Genomic DNA, 12671 nt, shown 5'->3' with positions numbered 1-12671 from the left:
ACTCCAGCGGACACAAGCATCCTTCAGAAAGGCCTCATAGAAACGGATAACTGGTGCCAGAGCCATGGCCTTAAACTGAATGGCAAAAAATGTATAGTCATACCCTTTGGGAAAAACAAGGTACCCACAAATTACCACATAGGTGGTAATCCATTAAGTACGGAAGAAGTAATCAGGGACCTAGGGACGCAAGTTGACAGTAACCTCTCATTTGACACTCACATTGCCAAGGTGGCTAGGAAGACCTTCTATATTGGCCACCTTATCATGAAAGCATTCACATCTAGATCAAGAGAGGTCATTGTGCCCCTATACTCTTCTCTTATCAGGTCCATAATTGAGTACAATGCCCCATTTGGGATGTACCTTACCCGACACCTGCAGCAGTTAGAAAGTTAGGGTGTGTGCAATTGTCTTGGAAAGAAATGGCCCTTTTGGCAACTGGAAGAACACACTACATGATGTACATTCCTCTTTCGAAAGACTGATGATGTCAGCACCCTATAAGTATAGCAGGAGAAGGGAAACCTCCCAGTAATGCGAATAGCGCGCTCTGCTAATGCGTCTCTCTCAAGTGTCATAACATAGTTAGGTAGGGGTTTGAATCCTGCAAATGCCATGAGTGTTTTTGTCACACAGTTTGTCAATGTGTGGTGGGTGTTGCTTTTATTATTGTATGACATATATTATAGCAGTAATTTCAATGCACACATGAGGTATGTGTGTGCCACATAGAGATATGTACCTGTGACCTTAAATAGTTCCTATGTGTGAAGCCTGCCTCATGTGAATACATGGAATTTGCATTACACAACTTTTTCACTGTGGTTTTCTGTGCAGGGGCTGGGGTTGATATGTGAATATAGTGCGATTACTCTATGGTGTCATCTTACCAGTGAGGGATACACTTCTGGTCTGGAGTCCACATGTTGGTGATGATCAGGTGCAGTATGTTTTCCCCTCTTGTGGGAGTGGTAACAAGTTGTTCCATAGCATTTGAGTGTATGGATTCCAGGAACCTTTTGCCTAGGGTGTTGGAGCTACAGTAATGCTCCCAGTCTATGTGTGGGTATTTGCAGCTGCCAAATATAATGTTGTTTGGAGACACCTTCATATATTCATGTGTTCTTAAGTAGGCCAAGTGGGTTACCTGTGTTTAGGAGGGTGGTCTGTAGCAGGCTATGAACTGGAAGTCAGTTTAACCCACTGTTAGTTGCACGTGGATAGTCTGTGATGCTTCATGCTGTGGCAACAACCTGGGGGTGTGGGTATCCTTGACATTTATTGAGACTCACCCCCCCTTTCATACTTAGTTCCGTGTTTTGGGGCGGTCAAGCATGGTATGAGGTGTAACCTGGTAGTGCTAGGGTGCTCTTGGGAGCCTTGTACCTGTTTTCTATTACTGCACAGATATCAACATTCTCCATGCAGAGTAGAGTTTGGACTGCATGCATCTTGCGATTTACATGTCCAGCATTGAGTATCATTACTTCCATTTTCTTATCCCCTGTGCTACCTATGTAGGTGGGTTTGTGTTTTCAGCCTTACCACCAGAATGCAAAGATGTGCAGACATTACACTTTTGTAATTAATAGTGGTGTATAAAAAAATACAATGACAATCATACTGTTAATGCATCAGGCATGCTGGGATATACCCAGAATGATATCATTACACTGTACTGTTAACAACATGATAATATTACTACAGTTCTGTGTAGTCACCCTGTCACACAGTCAGTGGCACACTCATTGAACCTCACATAGTTGGTATTGCAATGAGTACATGTGTGTGTGCATTGTGTCATAGGTAGGTAGTATGCTATTGGCCCTGGGCCTACGGCAGCATACTGTTAGCAGCCTTCAACTACATATGTATGTCCAGCCTTCACTAACAGTTGCAGTATGTCCCTTGCCCTATGCACATCTTCATATAAATATAGATACAGACTGCTAACACATATGGAGGGTTCACAGTGTGTAGATTTATTAGATTATATAGTTTACATTACCTTTGTTTCTGACTGCTGTTTTGGCTGGCTTGCTGCTGCTGCCTTGCTGCTGCTGCCTTGATGGTTTTTTCTTTTTATTATTTTTTTTGGTCTCTCTCTCTCTGTCTCTCTCTCTCCAGTTGCTGCAATGATATTATTGCATGTGTGGACTGGGAGTACAGGCTGCTTTTGTAGGTATCTGCACATGTGCATGTGATGGCCTCTGCACCAATTGTTAGCCAGCATTTACTAATTGCATGCAGCCTGCTGTGTGGTAATTGCAGTTCTCACTGTGATTTCAGGACAGTGCTATAAAATGTTAGGTTAGGTAGGCGTAGCCCTTTCAGTTTTTCAAGGTGGGGACCATGCTGGTTTGCTGTGGACACTGTTCTGTGAATGTAAAGGTTGGTATGTCTCTCATATCTAAGGCTGTGTTGTAGGCACTGAAATGCATGTTGTACTGAAACCTGACTGTTGCTTCTTCCAGTTCATTCTTCTCAGTGTGTATGTTAACTGACACCTGATAATACTAATACTGTTTACATGGGAGTATGTGCTTTCCTGTGGGACTTGTGGATTAACTGGTATACAACAGTAGCTCTTGCAATTTGTTGCTATGGCTTCACTATTTAGCCTTTACATTCACTCCTTGAAGGCCTGCTAAGTGTCTTTACTGGAATGTGTTGCTATGGCTTTCCTATTTTCCATTTACATTCACTGCTTGTAATGCATGATATATTTCTTTCAGCAGCGATTCCTTATATGTTTGGTGTGGTTTGGTGGTACTGCATGCAGTCTGGTAAGGCCAAGGTGTGGGGTTTGACACCTACAAGGGTATCTTATTTTTCTGCTGAGCAGTAGTGGGGCTTTGTACTTTGTACTAACAGTTATGAATATCAGGCACATGCAGTGCTTGTAAACTGCTATACTGTCCTTATTTTATTAGATGGCTACATCCTTTGATATTTCTGGGTTGTACTCCTACATGAGGGTTTGCTTGTGGAAGCAATTGTACAGCTATTCACAGAGTGTGTGACAGCAGACAGAATGATATGCCTGTGAGTTTCTGACACTTGCAGGCCTCAGATACTCTCAGGTGTATATTTTAGCAGCCTCAGGGAATGGTACATATCAGTGGGATACACCCGTGATATATTTCAGATATTCTGCAGTTGTGACTGTGGGGTATTTTGAGCATATGTATTACTACACCATTTCTGACATGCAAGTAGTGTGTACTTTAACTAATTGAGAGTTACCATTACGTGGGATTCCACACCTTTCTGCCTACTGTTAGTACATTTCACAGGGAGTCAGTGGGGCACAGTTAATATTTGTTTGCAAATCAGGAACATCCCTGTAAATCAGTCACAGTTGCGAGGTCTGGCCTCTTACCTATTCAAATATGGTGGTGTTTATCCTGCTCTGATAGTGTGTGTGGTTTGCAAGGTGCTACTGTCACATTATTACCTACTGTCATGGGTGTTTCTCTTATCACACTAATGTAATGCAATTCCACAAGAATTGCCAGTAAAGATACAAGAAAAGCTTTGTGTAATAGCCTTCCTATATTCCCTTTACATTCAGTCCTACTATTTCATGATATATTTCTTTCAGCACAAAGTTCTTGTATATCAGTCATGGCTTAGTGGTAAGTCATACAGACTAGTGTTTCCAAGGTCCTGGGTTCGAGATTGACAGAGGAATTTTATTTTGCTGCTGAGCAGACTACAGGCCTTGTCATTCAGAGTGGCTAAGTCACTTTTAAGCAGTTGTAAGCGGGTTAGCGCTGGTTTGCGTGGTGCTCACGCATGCGCACTGTCACTTAGCTTTGCGCACACAAGCGCACACCCGCTGACTACTGCTTAAAAGTGCTTACTCTCGTGCACACCCGCGCTAATTTCTTTGAAAGAAAAGAAAATGGGGAGATAGGAAAGTGGTGAAAAAGGGGGCACAAAGAGGGTGGGACAGTAGGAAAACAAGCTCGGGATTTGCAGGAAGGATGTAGGAAAGGCCCATAGCTGCTCATTTCTTTATCAGCAACAGCTGTGCATATGTGTGTAATTTGGTGTGAAATTTGAACCTTCCACCCCTGAGAGAGGGGTGAGGACAACAAAATATGTTGTACAGCCAATTGTAATTACCAGTTGACATGTCCAGCAGACCGGACAACACAGACCGGACACTTTGGAGGGTGAGTGGACGTTCTCCTCCGGCCACGCTTGCAGAGGGGGGATGAGCCCCATCCCCTGCAGCGCTTCCACCCGAAGGTGGCACAGGGCCACCGGAGGAGGTTCCGGCCTGGGCACTAGTGCCAGGTGCACTCGCCAGCTGAGGTGGGAGAGGTGGGTCCGCTGGAACCCGCCTTCCCTGTTGTCCTATGTTTTGCAATATTTTATGACATTTTGGGTTAGTAACAAACAATACCATTCAAAATTAGTTGTAACAGCATGCATCAGTATTCCCATTAACCAAACACCCATGAATTCCAAACATTGAACAGCAAGCATAACACATGCATATTTTGAACAACAGACACAATCCAACAGCATGCAGGGTTGACTGATGGCAACAGGCCATCAGGTTTGGATATGTGAACAGGGCACATGCATCAACATACATGCAAATATGTATGAACCAACAGGACAAATGTTCATGGGAATTAATTGTGAATACACATACCCAGTTTGGTGTGGAATGGTATTATTTGTGAAAATAGGGTAGGGTGAAGAAATATTTCATTAACAACTTCAACTACCTGTACATATGTTGTACATTTCTAGTAGCTGCAGATATATATACCCTACAGGTCTTAGTACAGTTTCCTATATGCAACCTTAGGAATGTTGGTGATGGGAATGTTACTGCTACATTAATATACATTGCATTTTTATTCATACACGTTCATATCTGGCTGTGTTCAGGTACAGCATCCTGCTACATTTGATTTATATGGCTCTACACAACTGTGGATGTTCAGTATTTCATACAACCATACTATCTCCATATTGCAAGGGTACAGCAACATATCCAAATTGTGGGACAGACACATTCCAGCTTCAGTACTTTATTACAAACATTTCACTCTTTGGTTGTGGCTGTCTCATTCATTTCATTATGTACTGACTGCAGTATAACTTTATTCAAGACTTATTACAGCTTTCTTGGTCGATTCATACCTCTTTCGCACACTCCCACTTGTTTTATTTTTACAATTCAAGATGGTACTTAATTCTAGGCGTTAACATTTCTTACTTGGTTACAACAATCCTTTCCAACAGACTCACTTGTTTCACATGGCAGATTTTAAAAGGGGATGTATTTGACACATGTCTATCGTGTTTAGCTTGTTTACCAGTAATTTTCAGGCTGAAGCAAGTTATCTGATATTACAATACAGGTGGAAAATCTCTATTTCAGACATGTTTAATTTTTATTTCTGGATTACAGGCTGCATCACTTATCTAATCATACAGTACTAGCAGAATCTTTCTTCTAGTGTTATTTGAACTTTATTAATATGTCACAACACTGAACTCTTTTACAAGCTGTCTCACTTATATTCTATAACAATTGCAGCAAAATAATTACTAACCTGCCTGGTGGCGCAACCGCACCAGCCTATCATCATAGGCTCGTCGATTCACGGAACGCACACCTGCAGCTGTAATATAAATGAAGTAATATTGGAACATACATCTCCATAATATCAGCTAGGATAATTTCTTACATACTTAATTACATGGATACTTACTCAGTAGTGGGGCATTGGGCATTTGCCGGGCCTCCTGGATCCAACGGTTCAGTTGGTCCTGCTTTCGTCTCTTCAGGTCCGCATGGTGGTGACGGACCTGTTCACCAGTCCTTGGTATGCCTGTGACACTGGTGAGATCATGTGCCAACCGGTTCCACGCCTCTGCCTTGTACGCACCCCAGAGAACCTGGCCCTGCATGAGTTGAGCCTCACGATCATGGACTAGGAGCCAAACCATATATTTGGACTCCTCAACACCCCACCTCTGTGCTCGGAAGCGACTGCCCTCTCCTACACCTGCCATCCTGACTGCAAATAGGTTCCACAATCAGTTACGCTGTGTATTCCCGCCTATGGGGCTTATATATGCCGTTTTTCCCACACTTATCTGTGATTGGCCATTTTGGAAATGTATCCGCTTAAGAAAACCTGCTTTGTCATGCTTCTATTTCCATTCATTCCTATATATATGCTAATACTGCATTTCTCAGTACAACTGTCATGTTTTAGTGGTTCAGTACTTTGACTATGATGCACAGTATCCTGGGTTCGAGCCTGGGCATTGCTTTTTTTTATTTTACTACTGTCTAGACAGGCTAGGAGGTGTGTCTGTGTAAAGGCGGCTGTGATACAGCTTGCTCAACGTTGCCCGCCGGTTGGTGCACTGCGCAGCTCTGCGCAAACGGGTTATGCTGGTTAACGCATTATTTGGCTATGAGCACGCATATTACGCTGTGTGAAATGTTGCTCAACTACGGACACACAGTTTCAGCGTGTTAAAGCGCTGCTCAACTCCGGGCACTCATATTACACCTGTTAAACCACTGCTCACCTGCGGGCAGTCATACTCAGCTTGTTAGAGCGCTGCTCAGCTATGGGCACTTATAACATTTTTTTTTTTATTGTGTCTGATTTCTTCAAAAATACATGGCCCATTTCATTACATTTTACTTAAATTATAGTTATATATATATATACATGTATGTCAGGGGATTGTTTTTTGCTTATTTCACTAAAAATAGAAAATGATGTTGTTGGGGCTCGAACCATGACTACCTCCTCTTTGGCCAACATCTCTACCGCTACGCTATTGCTACTTGGGTTAATTTGCATATTTAGATCTTATATGCTTTTTCAATGATTGCTAACTGTGGCTGAGCGAAGGGCACACCCGCGGAAACGAGCACAATTACGGGCAAACATTTTTGAAATTATAAAAAAAAAATTAAACTGTTGATTTTTACGTTTTACATTACAGTTGGGTTTATAGTCTGTGGGGGCATGTGTGGTGTTGTGTTTCTTGACATTTCCGCGGACTCGCTCGTGGGTGTTTACTTGTCAGGACTGTGACTCTTCTGGGGGCGTATCCCTTTGCAGAACTCGCTGTGCGTACATGCCCCCTACTTTCCTACACGGACCGTGTTAGCCTAGGGTGTGATTCAGCATGCCCTCATGAATATGCATGGCATGCTGACGTCACACCGTTTAACTGCAGCCTCCGTGTAAGACATATTAACTCTTACACGGAGGTTTCGTGAATCCTGCCCATTATTTTTGGTGGCAATAACCTCTGCTAGAATCATTTCAGAAATTCAGGCCTTATGTAAACCACCTTATCTGATTTTTCACAAAGACAACGTTTCCTTACGAACAAACCTCACCTTCCTATCTAAAGTAGTGTCAGAGTCTAATAGCAATCAAACTGTTAATTTGCTGATATTCTTTCCAAACTTTTTGAACGTAGGTGAATACTGTTTGCATTTGCTAGATATTCATAGAAAATGATGCTTCTTTCTTAACAGGGCGAAGGACGCGAGAAAATCTGATCAACTATTTGTCTCCTTTTCAAGTATTAGGTTTGGTAAACCAGTCAGCAATGTGATCTTAGCCAGATGGCTCAAGGATTGTATTTCCTTTATCTGTGATAAGAAGAAAATTGCTTTGCCTAGGCCTGTGAAGGCACATTCTACAAGATCTGTAGCCACTTCAGCAGTTTTCCATTCTAGAGCTTCAATGGATGATATATGTGCAGCAGCTACTTGGGCTTCACCTCAAACATTTATTACTCATTACAAATTGAACTTGGTCTCTAAAGGAAGAGCATCCCTTGGTTCAATGGTGCTCAAGAGTATCCTTCCGTGAGTCCTCCCAAGGTCTAAGGTAGCTGCAGACTCTGTCCCATACATCAAGGATAAAATAAAAATTGACATCATCAGATAAAGAAGTTATATACTCAGCAAAACGTTCCATCTGTGTTGTCCATTTTAATAATTTATCCTTTACTTCCCCTCACTCCATCCCCTGACCTTTGAAGACTTTTTGGTGGAACGAATAATGTACTTTATAAAATATGTTAATAGCTTCAGGTATTTGATAGGAGTTGTTGAGGATAAGGGAAGTCTTGATGAGGAATTGTTGCGGATAGGGGAAGTCTTGATGAGGAGTTCAAAGCTAGAATCAGAGGTGCTGCAGCCAACTGATACAGGGTGTCAGGGGTAGTGTGTGACAGAAGAATACCAAAGAAGCTGAAAGGCAAGCTGTACAAAACACTGATGCATCCTGTGTTATTGTATGGTACAGGAATCTGGGCAATGAATGCAAAGCAGTTGGGAAAGCTCGACATAATGGAGATGAAGTGCCTGCGTTGAATGATAGAATGCATACTGTGGACAGGCGAAAAAATGAGAACGTCAGAGCAAAAGCCAAAACAGCTCTAGTTGCAGAGACGGTGAGAGAGAGTAGATTAGTCATTTGGGTAAGCAGAAGACTAATTTGATTAAGAAGATTTAGGAGAGACAGGAAAAACGTAAGAGGAAACAAGGGTGTCTATCAAAGAGATGAATTGATTGCACATGAAAAGATCTGCGACAGTCAGGCATGACTGTTGAAGGTAGGAGAGTGGCATTGATTTGAGAGAAATAGTGACAGTTGACACAACAAGCCGCGGTGGTGCAGCGGTAGCATTGTTGCCTCACAGCAAGAGGTTCTCCCGTTCGATTCCCAGCTGGAGCGCCTTCTGTGTGAAGTCTGCCTGTCCTCCCCGCGGTCGAGCAGCATTCAGAAGACATGCGTGAATGGGCGTGCCTTTGTTGAAGGTTGGGCACCTCGGCACCGTAAAAATCTACTGCCAATCATTAGCGGACCGGAGTTCCACTGTGGCAGCCCCTAACCGGGAAAAGCAGAAAGAAGAACAGCGACAGTTGACACGACACCCTGACCCCACATAAAAAAAAATGGTGGAAAAGGGAATTGGTGATTATTATGATTGGAAAATGCCTTTCCCAGTAAAATTATGAAGTGTTATCAGTTTTTTACTCTTTGTCTGTGTATCATTTCAATTATATCTGTATAATTCTATGTAAGCGCTGAAATAAAAAAACCCTCACAATGATGTAATCCTCATGTTGGAACGTGTAATGTTGAAGTATGTGTTTAGTTTTATCTGTGCAACTCTTATAACAAAAGCTCAGTGACATTAGTGTAATTTTTATACTGTAATGTACAATGTTATATTATTTTGTACAAATGTGTGGTTAGGCATCCAGGTCATGGCTGAAAAGGTTTCTTGGACCAGTTCACTTACCTGGTAAACAGAAGAAGAAAGAATGAATAATTAAATAAGAATATCAGAGAAATCTTTTTTTGAGGGGAGGGGAGCTGTTTTTCACCACTTGTAGATAGATAACTCATTTTGTTTAATTTATTTTTGTGTATTTGTTTATGCAGTCATACTATGTGTAATAACATTGTGATTACATTTGCTATCCTGTTCTCAGATAGTGTCTTATTGCTGTTTTTTTCTTATGACAAGAAGAATTCTATTGTTCACTAATTATATAAAAGATATATTTATGTTGGTATGTCTGTTTGTATCTGTTTGTTATATATTCATTGTTTACTCTCTTAGGTTTTCTGATTATCTTAATAATGATAACTTATTATTTTGTCGTACTGCTCTACTTTTAAAAAAAAGTTCTGGCCTGCTGTTCTTGTTTGCCTGATCAACAATTACTTAAAAGTTGTTATTCCTAGTTGATTTCTCATGCTTTCCAAACTTTGTAGTAATGTAACTGCAGTGACTTAATTGTGCAGCTATGTAAATGTTCATAATCACTCCTGTTCAGTCGAAAATGTGCTGATTATAAATTAAACTTTCTCATTGCATTTTTATATATTTTTTTAAACCACTTATATCCACAGCAGTAATATTGGCTACATTATGTAGTCATAAAAGCTATTCCTATACAACAGTAGTGATCTGATAATTATTTTTGTACGGTGGAACCAACACAGTGCTAGTTCCAGAAGGTATATATCCTAGATTTGCCGTCATTATTCCATAACACTTTCCAGTTTGTATCCTAGCATGTCCAGTAAAGTTTGTCATTCATTATTAAAACCCCTCAGTCAAAATTATTGCAGAGGAGAATTTTCCCATTGTTTGTTTCATATGGATAATCTAGATTCTCCTTACCTACATGTAGGATATTACATTTCTCACAGTTAAACACTATTTTGTTACTTAAAGCTCATTTATACATTTAGAAGCAAATTCAGAAACATTACTGTGAGGTTTAAGCCTGTTGTACACCTCATCATGACCATTTCTAATTCAGATATAGTCCCACCGTGGTGCTGCACTATAGTGGACTGTCTCTGGCCTACTGTAAATGCTAATAAATCATTTTAGGGCGGTAGGCTATGCTAATTAGTCATTTGCTCTGCTTCAGAAATGCCTGCAGTAGGGCATTTTTGCAGCTGAAAGATTTGGAGAATTGCTCTGCTATGCAAGTTACTTTAGCCTACCATATTAATGAACAATGCCAAAAGCTCATTTCCACACAGTCATGTTAGAGGTGAGTATCTGGGAGTTTAGTGGACAGGTGGTGTTGGGGGTGTGTGCATGTATGCTTATGTGTGGCTGTTTGTGTGAAGGTATTTAGAGATATGAATGGTGTAAGGTTAGTGTGAGCATGGGTGTGGGTAGAAGGTATTAGTATGGTTGGGGTTGGTTAGGGGACAGCTAGAGAAGATGTGCGTGCGTGCACACATGTGTATGTGTGTGTGAATGTGTTTGCTGGGGGGGGGGGTCGTGGGGGCTGTCAAACCTCCACACTCCCCTAGACTAAGGAGCAAATCCTGCAGCACTGGAGGGGGGGGGGGCACTAGGCAACAGGGATATTTTCATTATATTATGCCTTAATGGCATTTAAAATCTAACAGAATAACAAAGAGCAGCTTGAAAGATGTGAGGTTGGGGAAACACCAGACACTAGTGGTACTCTAATATTGTGCCTTAAAGGTACCTATAAAACTGAGATGTTTTACACACTGCAAATCTTGCGCGCAGACACTGCTGTCTAATTCAAACTGCACCCCTGATACAGCAAGCAAGAGCCTTAACCCTCTGTGATAACCCACACATTAATGCAAGTTTTTTTTTTCGTAAAAAGAAGTATGAAACTTTAATATCTGGCAATACTCACTAGCTACAGTGGTTCATGAATTACAAGAGATTATTTCCATGGTTATATCTTCACACAAATGTACCTCCTGTCATTTTTTGTTTGCCTGTTTTTAACAGATTGTGTGCTGTGTATTTGGATGAATGAGATGAGGATAATGGTTTAGAAGTTTGAGAAATGAATAATTGTATAAGTGAGTAGGAAACATGAATGGCAGAGAATGACTTTACTTATGAGTTACTGTTGGAAATGTTCCTGACACTTGTCATAACAAAAGCACATTGAATGCCTTAGAGTACCTTATTTTTGTTGTAAGTTTAGTAGTTTTCTAATACATTTTAAAATATAGCTTTTGTTCAGATTTTTTTTAATTTTCAGCCCATGTGCTGTAAAAATGTAAGTTTATTACAGTTACTAGATATTTGTAATGAGAAAAGGAAGCTATATTCACATATTGTAGCACTGAAAGGTGTGATTTAAAAACTAAAGCAATAGAGCAAGCAGTTTCTACTTTTTAGAAATATTGATGACTGTTCACCTCATTTCTTACAAGGTTAATTCTTAATTTTTTGCTTGTCTAAATATTTCATTTTCTCCCAATTTTAATAGAATCCCACCATGTAAAGGTATCTGTGAAGAGACGCAACGAGCTTTAGAACGATCTCTTCTAGACTGCACATTCCGACTACAGGGTAGAAATAATCGGACTTGGACAGCAGAATTGGTATTTGCAAACTGTCCCCTGAACAGCATCTCCTCCAAAGAACAAGGTATCTGCTCTACTGGTACAAGAGTAATGTACTTTACTGGGCTGAGTACAAGACCCAGGAGTATATAAAAATGTTAAAAGCATTTCTTGCTCAGAGGTTCTTCATTTTCTTGGTAATTCTAATATTGGCATCTTAAGATTCACTGCTAGAGTAGTATTCTCTGTCTGTGGGAAATTGCCAAAGGTGTAGGCATCCAGCTTTCTGATCTGACTTGCAGAACTTTTGCAAACACCCAGGATCAAAGCTGGACTTTTCTGCTAACAAATGCTGGAGTAAAAATAGAGCATGTTGTGCTGTTTTTCAAGTCTTTCCTGCTATAGGAAGTTATTCATCAAAAATCCCTTTAGATTAATAAACTGTTACTAGGTTAACAACTCAGGGGAACTTTCTAAGCCTAGCCAAGTTTTCCCGAAAGAATAATTATGTCCTGTATCCAAATAGGGCATTGAGGAGCAGGCATTTGTACGCTACCTCTGTCCATAATGGACATGGGTGCCTGGCACGGTGTAAATTTTCTGTTCCTTATCCTGTTGTCTTCCATTTCACAGAAATGAATGCCAAAAAGGAGTGTGCCTTCCAGGTGACTTACAGACATCTAGTCTGCTAGCTAACTTACAGGGTTAAGGTGGTGTTAGCAAGGTTTTTCTTGTGGTCCAGTGGTTCAAGGTTCGATTCCCTCAGCCTCAAATATG

General features: G+C 40.8%; 1 protein-coding gene across 1 annotated transcript in view; it reads left to right on the top strand.

The window, feature by feature from the left end:
* Positions 1-12671, top strand: part of MED14 (mediator complex subunit 14) — a 1872212-nt gene that overhangs the window by 1136062 nt on the left and 723479 nt on the right. The window contains exon 15 of the mRNA XM_044071834.1: positions 11819-11979. Coding sequence (XP_043927769.1) covers positions 11819-11979 — 161 coding nt within the window. The remainder of the gene's footprint in view (positions 1-11818; positions 11980-12671) is intronic.

The sequence above is a fragment of the Protopterus annectens genome, chromosome 5.part0 (genome assembly GCF_019279795.1).
Source record: "Protopterus annectens isolate FY-2018-M chromosome 5.part0, PAN1.0, whole genome shotgun sequence".
In the NCBI taxonomy this organism is placed as follows: Eukaryota; Metazoa; Chordata; order Ceratodontiformes; family Protopteridae; genus Protopterus; species Protopterus annectens.
This window is presented reverse-complemented; position numbering and strand designations above follow the sequence as displayed.